Source organism: Lacerta agilis, chromosome 7, assembly GCF_009819535.1.
Source record: "Lacerta agilis isolate rLacAgi1 chromosome 7, rLacAgi1.pri, whole genome shotgun sequence".
Classification (NCBI taxonomy): domain Eukaryota; kingdom Metazoa; phylum Chordata; class Lepidosauria; order Squamata; family Lacertidae; genus Lacerta; species Lacerta agilis.
Genome location: NC_046318.1, coordinates 49504137 through 49522722, shown reverse-complemented (window position 1 = coordinate 49522722; position 18586 = coordinate 49504137). Strand labels below are relative to the sequence as shown.

The 18586-nt window shown below is 39.1% G+C and overlaps 1 protein-coding gene across 2 annotated transcripts in view; it reads right to left on the bottom strand.

Moving 5' to 3' along the window:
• Positions 1-18586, bottom strand: part of XKR4 (XK related 4) — a 119903-nt gene that overhangs the window by 23626 nt on the left and 77691 nt on the right. For both annotated transcript variants that reach the window (XM_033155217.1, XM_033155218.1), the window contains exon 2: positions 10248-10447. In XM_033155217.1, the coding sequence (XP_033011108.1) occupies positions 10248-10447 (200 nt within the window). The remainder of the gene's footprint in view (positions 1-10247; positions 10448-18586) is intronic.

Genomic DNA, 18586 nt, shown 5'->3' with positions numbered 1-18586 from the left:
TATCTGCCTTTACTGCCATTACTACCAGAATAGGCAGACCTGATCTTACAGACCTCATTGTTAGACTTTACAACTCCATGCCCAACTGCAGATTTGAACCAATTCTCCTTCCTTCAGTACTCCAATCACAAAAAGACTAAAATTTCATGTAACAATTTTACTTACTATCATACAGCTGGGTTTCCTCAACTCCATGCCTTTGAGATACTTTGGACTATAACTCTCATCATCCTTGACCACTGGCCTTGATGGTTAGGACTGATGGGAGTTGTAGTTGAATTAATACCAGTCTGCACACATATGAGAAAGCTGGTTAATCAGCATTACAGCACTTTGCAAAGCAGGCATTGATCAGACCAATGACTTATCTATTGCAGTGCCCTTGCTAGTAGCCATTAGTACTAGATGTCACAAATAATGTTGCAATAACGTAGATTGACTAAATTTGAGAGAAATCCAGTATAGTGTATACTGGCCAAATGCTGTGACACTCCTGGGAACAGCTGATGAAAGAAAAATTGTCTCTCCAACTCATATTTCTTAATTCCATTGTCATACTCTGCTTTGTTCTCAATTATGAGTGTCCATTCCTAACATAAAAGTATTTCAGAGATAAAAAACTAGAATACTAAAATTATCAAGCTTCATGGATATGTTGCTATATAGAGGAAATATTCTCTCTCTCATTTTTTAACTTGCTATTTTTTGGTTTAATGAAATGGCCTTTTCTTTTTTACTTACTTAAAAGCAGAACAAACAGCCCAGGTTTTCGTTCTGTATTATCATTTTTGTCAACTGAAGCCTTGTGCTCTTTTTTATTGATCTCCATCAAAATGGTTCTCAAGTTTCTTACTGGGGTTTTCCTAGCCATATTCAGCTTCCACCCTTAGATCATTTGATCCTTGCATGAATGATATACAGCAGGGTATTATCTTTGTAAGAAGACTGTGACAGAAAACATTTCCAGCTGATTGAAACAGAAGCTACAATTTCTCCTTTTCTTCTGAATGCAGAATATTTTTTAAAAATGGATTGCAAGCCTCAAAACCTCTGTCTCCTCAATCACCATCTAGAAGTGATTTAAAAAACAAAAAAAACAAAACAGATGTTAGAAGTAATTGAAAACTAGCTGGGAATTAAAATGCTGACAAAACCATATCCTTGGCAGCACTTAGCACAGCCTGTTGTATTGCAATCAGCTCTATATTGTAAGCTTTGCCTATGAATCTCTTTGATTTTAAGCTAAAAAAATGTTTAGATATCAATTCAATTCTATCCATTATGTGTCCTCTGAACTCCCATCTGGAGCCGATGCATAAAGAGCCTGAAAAGATTATTCTTCCTTCACTTACGTAATTGTAAATCTGAAGTACTGCCACTGCATTAAATACAGCTACACTATGCTAACCAGGTGCAAGAATATGCAAAGAATATGGCTCCATCATGGCTCAGAGTCCCTCTTTACCTTTTGCTTTCAAAGACTTTACTGTAGTGCAAATTCCTAGTGGATGTAAAATTATTATTAATATTTTTTTAAACTGCAATGGACTCTTGAAAGTAGAAGAGATCCAAGCCACTTCCTTTCCCCCACTGGATGTTTTTCACTAGAGACATGTCCATAATATCTCTTTAAAACATACATTTTTGTGAGCTGAGTTGCATGTAACATAAAGATCATAACAGTTTCTTCGGCAGTAGAAGCCAGTAAAGTGGAACCAAAAGCATGGATCACGGCTGCTGAGCAGGAATAAAACAGTCAGGGCAGGATTTTGGGGCAGAAGTTATAGAATCATAGAATTGGAGCATTGGAAGGATCCGCAGCCAGATGGGTGGGGTATAAAAAATAAAATTGTTGTTCCTGTATTCCTGCAATACAGGAATCACAACAGAAGATTGCCTGGCAGATAGCTACCCTGTTTAGAAATATCCAATGAGTAAGAGTCCGCCACCTTCCTAGTACAGCGTCCCCCTGCAACATAATGAGCAGCAGCCTCTGTAGGCAAGAGACCTGTCTTAGTACATTCTGAAGCAGTATGCCATGTTAAGGGAGGCAAATTACCAAATTGCACCAAACAGGTACGTGGCAGAGACTGTAAAGGCAGAAAGTGGCTTGTGGACATGCTGCTGGCAAATCTGGTATCCGTTATGGGACACTGACACCATTGGGCCTTTCTCATTCAAAGATGCATTTTTTCCTCAGCTGCATTCAAAGACACTTGTTGGCTTTGTAGGGCACGATGCTTCTCCTCCTCTCTCACACCACTTCGCAGAGGTGGCCATTTGCTGCTTTCGGCCCCAACTGATCAGCCAGAGGGCATGCTAGCTGGAATTACAATCGCTGAGAACATTCTGTAATAAAAGATGCCATTCTCAATGTCCTCTTAACTTCAAGTCATTTGGCCTGCTTTCTCTCTTCCTGGCAGCAGAGACAGTAAAAAGTACTGATACCTTTCCCGGTAGTTATTTTTAGTACCAATAAAACAGAAGCAGTAAAATAAAAAGTATGTTATATCCAGTCAGAGAAAAAGCAGCAACTTGAATAAGGTCATTGGTTGGTAAAAGTTCAAACCAACTGTAATACATTTGAACTTCCACTATTGTTTGTCTTCCATGCATTTGTTTATAAAAAAAAATCTTTAAAAAAAATCGCTTCACTTCAGAAATAGGAACTTTAGCATAGGGGAGACCATGTAAATTCTGCATACGACGGTCGTCTTACAACAGTAGAAACTAGTTGGGCTGGCAAAAGGAAGAGAAATAGCTTTCTCTTCCAACTCTATGATTCTCTTCCAACTCTATGATTCTATGATTCTATTCTGTCAGGAATGCTTTGATGGTGTTTCCTGCTTGGCAGGGGGTTGGACTGGATGGCCCTTGTGGTCTCTTCCAACTCTATGATTCTATTCTATGATTCTATGTGGTATGGGGAATTCTTATTTATTTAAAGTATTGGCAGGGGGTTGGACTGGATGGCCCTTGTGGTCTCTTCCAACTCTATGATTCTATGATTTCTATCCCTAATTTTACTATGAGGCAAGGAATGATGGTGACTCCAGGCATACGATTTCGGGCACCACTCATGCAAGCAGTTTTGCTTTGTGTTGGTTCTCCCTCCTCCAATCCCTTCCCATCCTTTCAACCCTCCCTAAATTCTATCCAATTTTCACTTAAATAATTCAGGGATGGATGTGGAGGGCTTCGAGGAATAGGAAGGCTGGCAAGGATGTTGGGAGGGAAGCTGGCAATTTTTCTCTAGTTCAGATTCTGATCAGAGCTGGAGAAGAATCTGGAAGCTTTAAAAGCTCACCTGTCATTTGAGTCACGCTTTTGGAATTCCCCGAATTTCTTTTTCAAGCCTGGCCTGGGTGCTTTTTGCTGGCAGATCTATTTCTGTACAAATGGTATGTTCCTAGGGCTGAATCTACACATATATAAAAAATGCTGTGAAAATGCTTTTGTAAAAAAAATGTTTAAAAATATATATGGAATTTGCCATTAGCTCACCAGTGCCATTTAGTGTCACATTTGTATAATGCACTTAAAACATTATATTTGCTGCTGTATAGCTGAGTCCTTAGTGATGAAATCAAGAACACTTTAATCCTTTATCAGACATGTTGACTCAGACCTAGCACATCACTGGGTGCCATAAATTATAAGGGAAGATTTTTGTATGTCCAAAAAGTCTTTGCCTTTATACTACTACAGACTGAAATGCAACTCTTTCAGAATAAAGATGTATGCTTGTACACTGGCACTTAATTATTAAATTTCTATTCCATCCTTCATCTGACGATCACAGGGCTGTTTACTATATAAAACAGAAAAATACATGACAAGCAAAAACAATAATGCCCACACAGTTTAAAAGATAATGGATTATTGAATTACCAAAAGGCCTAGGAGAAGAGGAATGTTTTCACCTGAAGCCAAAGGCACCAGGTGAGTTTCCCTGAAGAGAGCTTTCCAAATTCTTTGGACATAATAGTTTTTGATTGCAAAGAAGTCCCAGTTGCACTGGGATTTGTGTTAAACCTTAGACTTTCATCACTTTGTAGGTTACTCCACAAAAAAAGGAAAATTGTCTTTCTTTAACCATTTCTCCTTTTATTTATTCAAGTGTCCTGTAGCTAAAATATCTTATTTCATTTTGGGTTTTCCCAAGCAAGTTTCTGCTTATTATTATTTTAGGACCATTCCTGTTATTTATACAAACTATAAAAACAAACACCAAGCATTTATCCCATTGAGACAATGAAATAATTCTAAATCTACTGCAGCTTGGAAGTGTTTGCAGGGCAATAAGGTGAGCAATGACTTAGTAACCACTAAAGGTAATGGTGAGATCAATAAGCAACATTTTTCAGGTCCTTTGTGTGCAAATCTTCCTGTCAGCTTATTTAATGGACAGCAAAGCAGAAGGGCTTTGCTATAACTCCCATTTACAATATATAATTCACCAATACACATTTTCTATATTGCATTGTTTGTCATGAAGTTTGAACAGAGCATAAATAACCACATCATTAAATGATCTTTTAGTTTACTGATTGTTAAGGACAGAGACAACAGGAGGGGGAAACACAGAAGAGGTAAAGTAGGTGACTCATAGAAATGACTTGGATAGTGTTCTCATGCTGTGTATAGGGAAACAAGTGGTTTTGCTGAAACTTGAAAATATCAGGCTACCGGTAGCAATGAAAAGCTAGAGGGAAACTCCCTTGTCCCAGAAAATTGTCTTATGTTTATAACTTAAACCAAGAGAATTATTACTGATGTGTAAATTGTGAATCCTTATCATTGTAAAAGCTGCTGCTTATTTTTTCTTGAATTTGTTGATATCTGTGGTTCTTTTTCTAATTTTTTTAAAAATAATATTGTATTGTTTTATGTATCTTTCTACTGTTAGCCTACTCTCTTTGAACACTAATAAGTAGAAAAATAAGATATAAATTTATTGACAAACAAATAATTATGAGTACAGTGGTACCTCGGTTTCCGAACGTAATCCATTCCGGAAGACCGTTCGAGTTCTGAAACGTTCGAAAACCAAAAACTCAATAGCTGACAGCTAGGCCTCAGGATCTTGCACTCAGTGGAAACCGCGTGGCATGTATATGGTGTTTGAAAACCAAAATGTTCGTCAACAGAGATGTGCGAAAACCGAGGTACCACTGTACATTGTCTATTTTTTGCTAGTGTGGTCTGCATTATTCAGACAACACAAAAACATGGCGCATGCTAATTGATTGCTGCAATTTACTTGAACTTTTAAAAACAGGTACACAAAGTACACAACAATAATTTGGCTCTGAGTCTGGGGATTCTCAAATTAGGAAAAACTCATATTCACAAAGTGCAGTTTACACATCATGTAAATGTAACCTTTACAAAACATGTAGATGCATAGAACTACCAAATAGTTCTCCTCCCCAATGATGCTGCCTTGACTGCATTCTCTGAAAGGGCAATTAGTCACAAATGTAGATATCCTTTAAGAAACATTTGTGGTTGGATGTGGCTTAGGTTGCATTCTGCTTCAACTCTAATTAACTTTTCATAAACAAAATACAATGCAAACTGCTTAACTACTAGTATTAGCAACAGAGGAATCTGCCTATATATTAGGAACACAGGAAGCTGTGCAAGAAGTCAGATAATTGAGCTCAGTGCTGTCAATGTACTAACTAGCGGTGGTTCTCTAGCATTTCTCTCAGCCCTACCTGGAGATGCAAGGGTTTGAACCTTGGGATCATTAACATGCACAGCATGGGTTTTTATCACTGAGTCAAAGGAAGGGTTAGCCCTGTTTTAAATCATGCTCATGAACATTTGAGGAAAGGCGGTCGTCTCTTTGCAATAAAGCTTACCATTTACAATTTTTCACTTTTCCTCTCCTATTTTTTTAATGACAAAATGTATGAAGACTAAACATAATAACAATGGAAAAATATACACTCAGAATATATTTTCAGAGTATAACCCCAGAAGATACAAGAATACAAGGATACAAGAAACAGCAACCCCAAAAGCAATGGAAACATTGTTCCAGTTTATGAATTATATTTCTTTTGTCTGATTAACTCCCATGTGAAATAGACAGATTTGCAGAAGTTCTGATTAATCCCGAGCTGTCATTTAAACAAGATGAGAAAGATGTTTTGTTATGTCTCTTCTTCATGTGCATTCTTCAGGCACAAGAGGATACAAAGATCAATGAGCCAAAATCTGATCACAGCATGGTTCAATATCTGTTCACAGCTTGGCAGTTTTTGAGCTTCTCTGCTAAAAATATATTTGAGAAACCTCTAATTTTTAGCTGGATAGGTTCCAGATCTTAACCCAAGCTGTACTTAAATCTAGTCCTATGGTAAGTAGCTGAGGCCAAACTTTAGCACACACATCTTTAAGTTTCTTCCGGAAAAGAAAAGGCTTTGATTCTGTAAAAGATCATCTGGTACAACAAGGGCAAATTGGTGCAATGGTCATGCCAGCAAGGTCTGTGCCAGTTTCAGAATACCGGTATTTAATGGTTTCAAAGGTACAAAGCTCCAATTCAGGCAATCCTCCTGTGCATGGTATCCAATTACAGAGAGCTTTTGGTGATTAAGATCTGCATGCCAGCCCCAGGCCCAATGTTCATCCTGTGTATGCAATTCCTACCCACTCAACCCCTGGCTTTCCAATATTGAACAGTAAGTTCTTAACAGTGGGTTCAGGGGTTTGCAATTGTAAGCCTCTCCATGATTGGTAACTCTGATAACACAGGGCTCCAAATAATGGAAGGCCAAACTATCAATGGAAGGCTACTATCAAGCTATGAAATTCAGCTCTGACAGTGTTAAGTATTTTAAGCAATCTTTCTAAATTTAAACTTGTTAAATAAGAAGCCAAACCAAGCCTGGAACCTTATTGACCCATCTGTCTTTAAAAAGTGAATGTTCTGCCTTCTCAGGAACTCAGTATTATTGGCATTTAATCATTTATGACAGATGGAATTGAAAGCATCATGGCTGAGGCAACAGGTAGAAGAAATAACCAGGCACACAACAACTATGACACCAAAAACAAGCCACCAAGACTAGTGGGAACAAAATATCTGTATATTATTACTATTATTGAAACAAATTAATCTCAGCTTCATTCAAGAGACTGAAGCTGTGTGAGACAAGGTGAACACTATACATAGTAGCCAGTAAAATGTATTATTTGCTCAACTAGTTTCATTTTCATTATAAAACAATCCCATTGTTATTTACCTGCATCATAAATGTATTGTTTATGAGGTAAATAATTGTGTTCAGAGACTCTGACATATCACATCTACTTGATAACTAGTATTCTCAGCAGCAGAGAACAAATTGCTAAGGAAGTATTGTCATGCCACTAGCTTCTGAAGAAAATTAAAAGGATGTGTATTGATCACAGAACAATAAGCATAGCAACGATGCCAACCCTCGCCCCCCCAAAAAAAATGGCAGTTCACTGTGAAGAAGCGTAACAGGCTATGCTGTGGGATTTAAAAATAAAATCAGCTGTAGCAGAGCACAGCTGTGAGAAATTAAGTGCCATTTATGCAGCCCTATGATGTTTCTGTAAGCCGCCCCTCCTAAATGGTACATTATCTGAGGAACTGCACTGAATCATCATTATGTTCAATTCTTGGGCAGAATTTTTCACAACTTTTGCCTTTAAAAAAAAAAAAAGCATTGAAGTTAGTTTTAAAAATGTTTGGCATCCCATCCCCCCATTCTAGTATTTGTTATATTTACTACTCCCTATTCACTAACATATTAGATTCTCATTCCTATGTAGAGAGTGCTCTCAGAGAGTGTTTTTTTTTTATTGGAACGTGTATTCCTTCCAATATTTTCTGCTGCCTTGTGTGGCACCTAAAATGAACTCACAGAATCTGATTCACAAAGAAACAACCTACATGCAAACCCACCTACATGCAAAGCTTTGGTGGTTTAAGTTTTTTAACCACTGATATCATTTGGCATAATTAATGGCAACCCAAACAAAATAACCCAACGAACCATTATAAGCAACTTATTATGGATAGAAATGCATATATTTGAGAGTGTTTGTGTATTCATTTAAAATAGAAAAGATTATCATTTATTCATTATCACCTATATGAATATGAAACCCAGCCAGATGGGGTGGGAAGAATAATAATAATAATAATAATAATAATAATAATAATGTGGTTAAAGGTAAAGGTACCCCTGACCATTAGGTCCAGTCGCAGACGACTCTGGGGTTGCGGCACTCATATCGCTCTATAGGCCGAGGGAGCCGGCGTTTGTCTGCAGACAGCTTCCAGGTCACGTGGCCAGCATGACTAAGCCACTTCTGGCGAACCAGAGCAGCGCATGGAAACGCCATTTACCTTCCTGCTGGAGTGGTGTCTATTCATCTACTTGCACTTTGATGTGCTTTCAAACTGCTAGGTAGGCAGGAGCAGGGACCGAACAACAGGAGCTCACCCTGTGGCAGGGATCCGAACCACCAACCTTTTGATCAGCAAGCCCTAGGCTCTGTGATTTAGACCACAGCACCACCCGTGTCCCTCATAATGTGGTTAGTCTACCTCTAAGATTTACTACGTTTTTAGCAAAACTAAAGTAGCCCACATTAAAAACATATCTGAAACAACCTGACATGTAGAAGTTTAAAAAAAATAGGGGGGGGGGAACTATGTTGATATGCATGGCTATCAGAAATAGTGCTAGAATGAAGCATTATTTTAAATCCAGGAGATCTTTGGGTGGCTTAGAACAATCTTAAGGGGAATTTATATGCCTTTAAAATTGTCCCATTCTGAAAGAAAAGCGTGTGGTGACATGTATATCAGTCTTTTTCTTTACAAGGCACTGGCATACAATGAAGAAGTTCATTAAGAAGTCTTTCTTAAAAGGACAATTATTAAGGATATCCTAGAACAAAATGATTCACAGAATAAAGGCAAAGGGACTGGGCTATAGTATTGCCAGGGTACATCACAACTGCAAGCATACTGTTTCTGTGGTATAGTGTCTGCAGCAAGAATGGCTGCCTTTGTAAATCTACCAGACAGAAGAATATACCACTTCAGAATGAGCATATACTGCTTCTAGCCAGCATATGATATTTTGTACTTTATTATGCCCATATTTAAAGAGATGCAATAATGTTACTAAATAAAGTTTTTGAAGATGAGATTTTGGAATTTTATAAAAGGAGATTGATAGATCGAAATACATTTGGGCTGTACACTGGAGTCAGCTGAGTCCTTAGCCAAAGCGAGTCTATTTGGAGGGACTTGGGGTAGAATGAGTAGGTTACAGGCAGCCATGAATTGTATATGCAATCAGGAACCCTACCTTTAATAAAGTCTAAAAATGGCAGTAAGAATAAACTTTTAATAATGTCTAAAAATGGCCATGAGAATAAGCAATTACAACAGGATGGAATCTAGGTTGAATGTCAAATTCACAGAATCCTTGGTAATATCATGTTATGTGCTTTTTTTTTGACCTGGCGACACAATGAAAGTTGCACATTGTTGCTAAAGATGGATCCTGGCACTGATGTCACGCAGCCTAGTTGGTAAGCAAGCTCTTTGAGTAATCATCAGCAACTATCAGCTTTTGCTCATTTTGGTTAGCCCTCTCTGCTAACCCCAATGTTCATCCCATGCTTCCAGCCTGGTAGCATATCTCCAGATGTGCCAATTTTTCTGTTGGCCTGGCAGCATCATGTCTTGTTTTGTACTGTGGAATGGGAGCTCACTCTTCAACCTAAATGCTACACTGTCTCCTACTTTCACAACACTTAGAAACACAGAATTATAGAACTGTAGAGTTGGAAGGGACCCTGGGGGTCATCAAGTCCAACTTGCGTTCATTGATCTGGAATGAAGGTTAAAAAAAAAAGCACATTGCCTCTCATGATTACAACATAAAGGCTGCTAGCATTTACCACCCATACATACAGGGAACTGCATTTCTGGTCTGGATTTCCCCTTTAAACCCTGGCCTTTTTGTGCAGGAAAATTGGAATATTTAAGTTTGTTAAACCCAAATACATTAATAACAGCTTGGCAGAAGCTTAATGTATTTCTCCTTTGCCTTCTTTTAGCCCCCATTAAAAATAAGTTATTCTTAGGTCTTTACTTCAGTATGCATAGCATTAGGTTGCATATATATATACAGTTTTATCTGTACATATTAATTAAGACCAATAAATAAATAAATCCTTACCTTGGAGGGCCTGAAGAGTACGAGTCTGTACAACAATGCAGAGCTGGAGGACCAGTTGTGGAGCACTTTCTAGAAATGTAGCAAGCAAATGCAGCATACTCACATCTGCATACTCATAGACCATTTTCCAATAAAAGCGCCATCTGTCACTATCACCACTCCGTCTACTTCGGATGCCCAAGTAGATAGTGTGAAAATACCTAAAAAGAAGTCAATGAAAGGTATTTCAAAGGATGATATTTTTACTCCAATATAACACAAATATACTCTCTGCATGCAAGTATTTGTAAATTGTAGATTGCAAGATCATGGAGAGGGAGCAGATTACAAGATTAAATTAATATATAATTCAAAATCAGAATAGTGTAGTAAAGCCTTTGACTTAAGCTACCAATGAGATCGGCCAAAGGAACCCTCTTCTGTACATGCACTGGGAGGAGTCTATTTCAAAAACTAGGAAAAAGGTCAAACAAGTGTACACTTTACAGACCAGTCTCATCACTGAAGTATTATTATAAAAGTTGGCTAGAAAACTCAACAGGTAAATATGAACACAGGAAGCAATTTTTAATCCACCAATTACCCAACAATTAGGCTGCAGTCCTAAGCACATTTTTCTGAGAGTAAGCCCTTTGAATTCAGTGGGGCTTACTTCTGCATAGACATGCATAGGATTGCACTGAACAAATATTTTCAATTATTCTGAAACTACTTTGCTTTTAGTTTTCTTCTCGTGCTGTAAGGATGTAAACCTCAGCAGGGCAGACCTTGCTAATATGGTGCCCTGTGTTAAGGGGGGGGGATTGATGTCCTGCTCCCTGTCAGCCCTCATAACAACATTCCCAGAATCATGTGCTGGGCTTTTGGAAAGGAGCCGCAAGGCTCTGGCAGGGTCCTAGAGCGCTCTGGCCTCTTTCCCAAAGCTGACTAAGTGCTAAGTAGGCTTTGGGAAGGAGGTGGCAAGGTGCCCCTTTGGCTCGGCACCCTGCACAGAGAAAACCTGTTGCACTGCCCTAAATCACCCATGTGCTCAATATGGAACAGTCTTGTGTAGCCTGGGCAAGAATTAATCTGGAGTTACCAGATCTTTCAATAAATGATTGACTTTCAATTTCTTCACCAAATTATATGCTATGCCTATGAGATGCTCTCTTCAACCTTTTTATAGCAAGATGTTACTAAATAAATATGCTCCATAGTAGTAGATAGAGTAGTGGAAAGACAACCTACTTTGATTTCTTACAAGTCAAGCAAATGGTGTACTATTTGCTTGATTTGAAATTGCTATGAAGATACAGTTGACTAGAACAACATTTGCATTCTATGGAAAAATAGAAATGTACTGATTTCATGCCTCATACGCTCTGATATTTATGACAGCCACCCAAGTCAAGAGAGGGCAATTGCTTACATTATATAACATATTGAAACATTTATGAAAAGATCAAATATTACTAATGGCTTGTTACAGATACAGGAGAGGCTTATTCCAATGTCTAATTTGCTTCCTGCACCAAACAGTACATTAAACAATTTAGCTACACCATAAACACTTACTCTTTCCACCATCTCGTAAGTACAGAGAATAAAAATCTCTACGGCTGGGATTTAAAAATAAAAAGTAAACAGCAATTCAGGTAAGTGGTGTTTTTTTTCCTGTTGCCTAGCTACCAGAAAAAAAAACTATGCTATATTTTTAGCTCAACAGAAGTGACTGTTTAAATAAAGATATATTGTCCTGTTTTCTTTCTGAAGTATTTGCTTATTAGCTGTACCTGAATATAAAAATGTGGGGGAGTTAAAAAACAAACACATCTTACCATAAATAAGTAAATAAATCTATACTAGAGAACCAGTTTTATTGGCATCATAAACACTTGGTATTATAACCTTCAATCTAAATTGAGGCTGAAAAAATGTTAGTGTTATATTTAAACAGGAAATGTACCCATGAAAATGACCTGTGACAAAGAATGACCCAAAATTTGTAGGAGTATCACATTCACAACATTCCTGTCAATTAAACAACATAGAAGTAGATTATGTTTTCTTTCACTATTAAGAGGATTATACTAAAAAAAATAAAAGTTTGTTCTTTGTCTAGAACAACTTCCACCACAACCCCACTTTACTGGGCTAAAACCTCTGCAGGCAGAAGTGACCAACTAGAACATGCAAGCTTCAGGGTCTGAAAATAATATGAGGAATAAAATTCTAGGATTCTATGACCTCTGGTTTCACAAAGGAGTTATGGTGCTTATAAATTCCACCAAAGCACCACGGAAATAGTGAGCTACCAGTCTTAACTTCAACACTATGGAAATTGAAGCAAACAAAAACCCAAAACCACACACATTTGATTTGACAGTCTCACACACTGTCCTCACCTACAGTTTAGCCTTCAGCCCCAATCCTCTTCCTCTGGACATCATTGACGCTGGGGTGGAGTGGGGGAGGTGTGTGGCCTGTTGTAAGAACAACCCTAATGAATCACACCAAAGGCATTTCTAGATACCTTGCATAATCTTTCTGAAAAACACGTTACCTGTTTGATTAGTTTTGTATTATGTGCTTGGAATCATCTGTGGGGAAAATGCTGCGGGTAGGGGGAGCCACTGTGCAGAGTGAGTGGGCAAGACATTTGAAGGAGAAGAGAAATCCAGCATTTCAGGTCTGCTTCACCTTCTGATCCTAATATGGTACTCTGAATAATCAAGCTATCCCCCCCCCTTGTAGGTCTTACTATGCTGCTGTTTAATGCACAGTTCATTGTTCCTGAATGAGGAGACTGACTTTGTGTCACGAAGACTTGAAAGGATGAAAAAGGTAGAGTTTTCCCCTTCAGACACAGACTTGAGGTCCAGGAAAGGGCTGTTGCTATTGCTCATAGGGATTTCATCTCCCACTCCAGGCTCCCTATCAGATTGGGTGCACACTTTAAGTATCTGTACCTGATGCTGAGAACAGGGGACAAGGTATGGCTGCTATTGGTGTAGTAATCATCCTGCAAACAGCACACATGATACTAAACAGTAAAGGGGGGGAATGTAACTCAAAATGATGTTCTGCATGACCAAGAACATGGCCAGAAACAGATAACTTCACCTTCAATGCAGAAGCTTTTAACTGCTAGAACTCTGCCATTTTCCCTCAGTTTTTAGTCAGACTATATCTCTTACCAATAAATTCTCAGTGAATCCCTCCTCACCAGATGAATATAAGAAATTATATTGATGTTACAAAAAAAAAAAACACATGAATGTGTCATAATGGCAGGATGCTGCAAAAGCCATTAACCATGCAGCTGCACAAAAATAGGTCTAGTCACTGTCATCATGCAGAAGGTGCCACATTTCATTATGCAGTGGAGGTTACCTAGTGACAGACACACATTATAATACCTAGAAGTTGCCTGCTGTATCTAGCTTCTAGAATTGGAAATGAATGAGGGGAGATATTTTAACTTGCTATAATTATTTCTTGTTTTATTTTACTAGAAATCAGTGCTCCTGGATAATCTGTCACCTGAGACCGAAAAACCCAATATCCAAATTTACTAAATAGAAAACCAAGTACTGACAATAGCATACTGAACCTAGCAGTATGTCATCCATAGACGAAAGCAGTCGGAGGAGCGTAGGTCTCTCAGAGATATACAAAAGAATGGCTCACACAACACTTGCTATCCCCCAGCTCTCAATGTTACTTCACAGAAACATAACCTCCCTACTTTTTTTTGTTAGGTATTGAATAATGAGAAATGTGTTTTAGCGGGAGTGGGTCTGAAGGGTTAGGTTGCATCATTCAATTCAAAGATGAATTTATAAGCTAATGGCATCAGCTATGCTCCACAGAAGATTTACCAGGGAAAACCCTTGAATTTCTACTTGAACAATGAACTGTAAGCTGTTTCTGTGTCTTGTGATGGTAATAAATATTGTATATTGTGTCTCCCCACCCTTGCTAGACACTCCTTTTAGGTCAAATTATCTTTGCAACAGTAGACATCTAGCCATTCATGATTTTATTCACTTAAATCCACAAGTTTCTACTAAAAGAAAAAGTTCCTGATGTGCTTTCTTAGTATCATGTACTGTTAAATGCTTTTGCAATATCCACAAGTGGATTTAGGAGGATGAGAGACATGGATCATAGACTCATCTTAAAAGACAGATCTAGAAAGGAGATAATTATCCACAAGAGGAGCTTTGCTCAAGTCCATCAAGTCTGATTTTAAGACTGTAGACATGACACAGTGGCCAATACCAGGTAAAACATATGTTCTAAATATATCCTCTTTATGGCTTCTGGTTCCATTCTGCCTTAATTGAGGCAACCCTCACTCGAAGGTGAAGGAAAAACAAGGATGACTGAGGATAAATCATCCTTGCAAATCCTCCCCAGGGATGGGGGGAATGGGCTTCACTCTCAGTTTATCTCGGTACCTGGCTCTCGCTCCGGCATGGAATGAGGGGGGCAGGGAGGTGCTGAGTGCAAAAGCACTTCACCTGGTGAAAACCCTCTAACGCAGCCATTAAGAAGCAGAGGTTCTCCTGCTAATTAGAGCTTAATTGGACTAAAGAACAGGTGTGCTAGAAGAGATGAAATCACAATCTGTGGAACAAACCAACAGCAAGGACTTTAAGATAAGACTTCATTTGGTGCAAAAGACGGTGGGGAGGAGGGGAGCCTACGGTTTCTTTATTTAAAGTTTTCTTTTCTCCATTTATGGTTCAGCAACCCTCCTCTGAATATTAGTTCAAATTATATTTGAACAAGTGAGGATGGAAGAAATTGGATTATAAATATGGAATAAAACATGAAAAGGAACTCTGTGTATATAAAAAAGGGGGGAGAGGGAAGCTCCATTTTGCAAAAGGTTTACAATGAAAATTTAAGAGCTCACTCTTTCCCATCCTTTATTATCTACGAACTTACTGAATAACACTAAGAGGACTTGGAATTTAATTTAATTGGAAGGATAAATGGCCATATATCTTTAGCTGGAAGGAAGGATGAAAGGAGTCTGTGAGCTGTCAAGGAATTGATAAGGTTGTTTATTGAGACGTCTGCAGTTTGACAGACCACTCTTCTTCCCAGGCTGAGAGGAAAAGTTGTGAAAACAGTTTATTTACTGGGACAGAACAACTTTTGCGGTTGTTGTTAAAGTTCTCGGTGCAAAACAATGAAGCACAGGACAGAGCGATAGATAAATTTCTGGAACAACAATGGGTTATCAACTCCACCCAAGGCACGACGGATAACAGCAACAATTGTGGGAAAGAAAGACATAGCATCTTATAAGGACATGAAGAAACACCAGGGACAGAATCATTGCCACATACAGGAAGAATAAGGATATAGTTTGAGTTTCTCACTTGAAGATTCATAAATCATTTAATGTGTCAACACGAATAAAAGTTATTAATATTGCAGTTGTTGTATAAGGGATTATTATTGTGACTGGGCTTTGCGCGCCCTTCCAGCACTCCAGCTCTCCAGCTGGGGCTCCAGGAGGCGAGGGCGGCCGGATTGCAGCCCGCCCGCCGGGGCGTGAGCGCCCGCCCACCCCTCATCCCCTGCCCGCCAGAGCGCGAGCGCCCGCTCCAACGCCACACCCCTCACCCCCCGCTCGCCCACCCCACCTCCCGAGGGGTGGCCAGCGCGGGAGGGAGGCGGGCGGAGAGGCGGCAGGCTGGGGGCGCCGATGGATCACCGCGCCACGGTGGCCAATCCCTCTAAGACGGCCCTGGGTGGTGGGAAGGTACAGTAGCTCCATGACACCACACTGGTTGCTCTTGGCTATGCCTTTAGTGAAAGGCTCTCCAATGTTACATCTAGGTTGTCTCCTCATTAGCTATTTCTCTGCATATCTCAATAACATTTAATGTGGCTACAGCTGAGAGACAGGTGAGACAGTATTCATCAGTTCAGCTGTGGCCAACTGCCATTTCGTTCCTCTTCTCACAGGCCTGCCAGATCAGTGGCTACTCTACCTGGTCATTAAATATTACAGTGCTGCATCCATCTAAGTTTTGTTAAGAGAAGACCCACTGAAATTAGTGAATCTGAACAACTTGTGTTCATTAGTTTCAGTGGGCCAACTCTGAGTAGGACAAACACTGGATACAACCCTGCATATATTTATGCCTCCATTTCCTAACATTCCTCTCAGCTCTTAATCAATTTTTCTTTGGCATTTTTTTTTTTTCATCTTGCTCATTACCGGTATATACCGGTAGTTAGTAGGAATATGCTGTTCTCTTAGTCTTTGCACAGTGCTTAGAAAACTTGGGTGTCTTCTAAATAATGATCATAATTACTACTATAACAGTATAATAGGTCTAGAAAGCTATGCTCCATTGAATTCAGAATGTCATCCAAGAAAATGTGCACAGAATCAAGCTGCACTTTGGATTCCATCCCCCTTTACTTTGTTTTTTTTTAAAAAAACTTGCTTTTGCTAGCATGTACAACAAATGCAATTTCCTCTTTGTCAAAGATCACAAATTTGCTAATTATATATACACACCTTCAGAATAAAAATGGTTTGCAGTGATTGAAAGCAAGTATAAAAGAAGTGGAAGCTGGTAAAAATGGAGATAGGTTTGCAGCAAAGATGAGTAAACATGGCTAGTTTTGGGCTAAAAAACTTTAACAAAAGATGAGACTCCTCGTGTAATGCCTCTCTTACGTAAGACAGCAGGTGTGGCTATTCCACATCAGAATGTTCCCCATATTAGAGATGAGATTTTCAATGGCCAAAGCAAACATAAGAACTTCTTGAACGGGGGGGGGGGGTCAATGCTGATTTCGGCCCCTATTTCATGGGCTTCATTTAAGCTAGGTTCATTGCTTGGGCCTGTAGCATTTTCAGATGCTACAGCTGAGTATGCTTACAGCTCATTGTTGAGCCTGGAGACTAGTTATCACTGCCAGTCTTCAGGTCACTACCTCCTTGGGCTCCTATTAATTTCCAGAGAACAAATGCGTGAAACACAATGCACAGTCTCAAAGCTATTGAATTTTATTTTCTCTTGAATATGCTGCTCATTCAAGCAATCTTAGCTAGTAGTTTTCACAGCTAAAGCTAATTTCTTGTTATGGAACTTTGCACACACATAAACCCAAAGCAGTAAGATATAGAGATAAAAAAATATCAGAGATATTGCTCCATGCATGAGTGGTGAGCCTCTATACAGAATATCCGAGAAAAGAGTTACAGCAATTATCAACAAACATCATGCACAAAAAAGGCACACCAAAGCTCAGGTCTTTTCTATTCAGGTTTTTTTTTTTTAATGCTCTGCCCAAAATATAATTGAGCAAGGGTACCATATCATTTGTGGGTCGCAGGTGGCGCTGTGGGTTAAACCACTGAGCCTAGGGCTTGCTGATCAGAGGGTCGCGGTTCGAATCACCGCCACTGGGTGAGCTCCCGTTGCTCGGTCCCTGCTCCTGCCAACCTAGCAATTCAAAAGCACGTCAAAGTGCAAGTAGATAAATAGGTATCGCTCCGGCGGGAAGGTAAACGGTGTTTCCATGCGCTGCTCTGGTTTCACCAGAAGTGGCTTAGTCATGCTGGCCACATGACCTGGAAAAACTGTCTGTGGACAAACGTCGGCTCCCTCTGCCAGTAAAGCGAGATGAGCGCCGCAACCCCAGAGTTGTTCGTGCCTGGACTTAACTGTCAGGGGTCTTTTACCTTTACCTTACCATATCATTGACTAGATTAATCATTCTGATATTTCTAAAGTAGGCATAGTCTGAAGGTTCATGTAATCTGAAGAACAATGTTTCCCATTTAGGCTTCTACATTTTTATTTAGAAATTTCACATTTGTATTTAATGAAGCTCTTTTCCCCTGTGTAAATTCTTCTGTTTTAAAACATGTGATTGCTCCAAAGACAGACAGCCTGAACTAGCTGTATGCTCCTATCATAGGAACCTCTTGTGTTCTCATAAAGAAAAGTTACACCCAAAAACCTTTCCATTCACTTCAATGGAGTGCTGTTTTCTGCTCCTTCCACAGAAGCAATACAGTAAACAATAAAAAAGGGAAAACCTTTCCTTGTATATATTTTGGAAGGTGTGGTGCAAATATATATAGATATATAAGATTGCATGAGATATATGTGTATTCAACTCTTCAATCTTGTGTTCATTATTGATATCAGGCATTGCTGCTGTACATCATCCATTGTTTTCAATAAGCTCCTATTGCTACAGGTATACCAGTGGTCTGCAAGCCAGCCACTATTGAAATAAATGGTGCCCATCCAACAGCAGTGTAGGGATTTCAGTATTGTGTAGCATAGATGTTTAATGGCATGATTAAT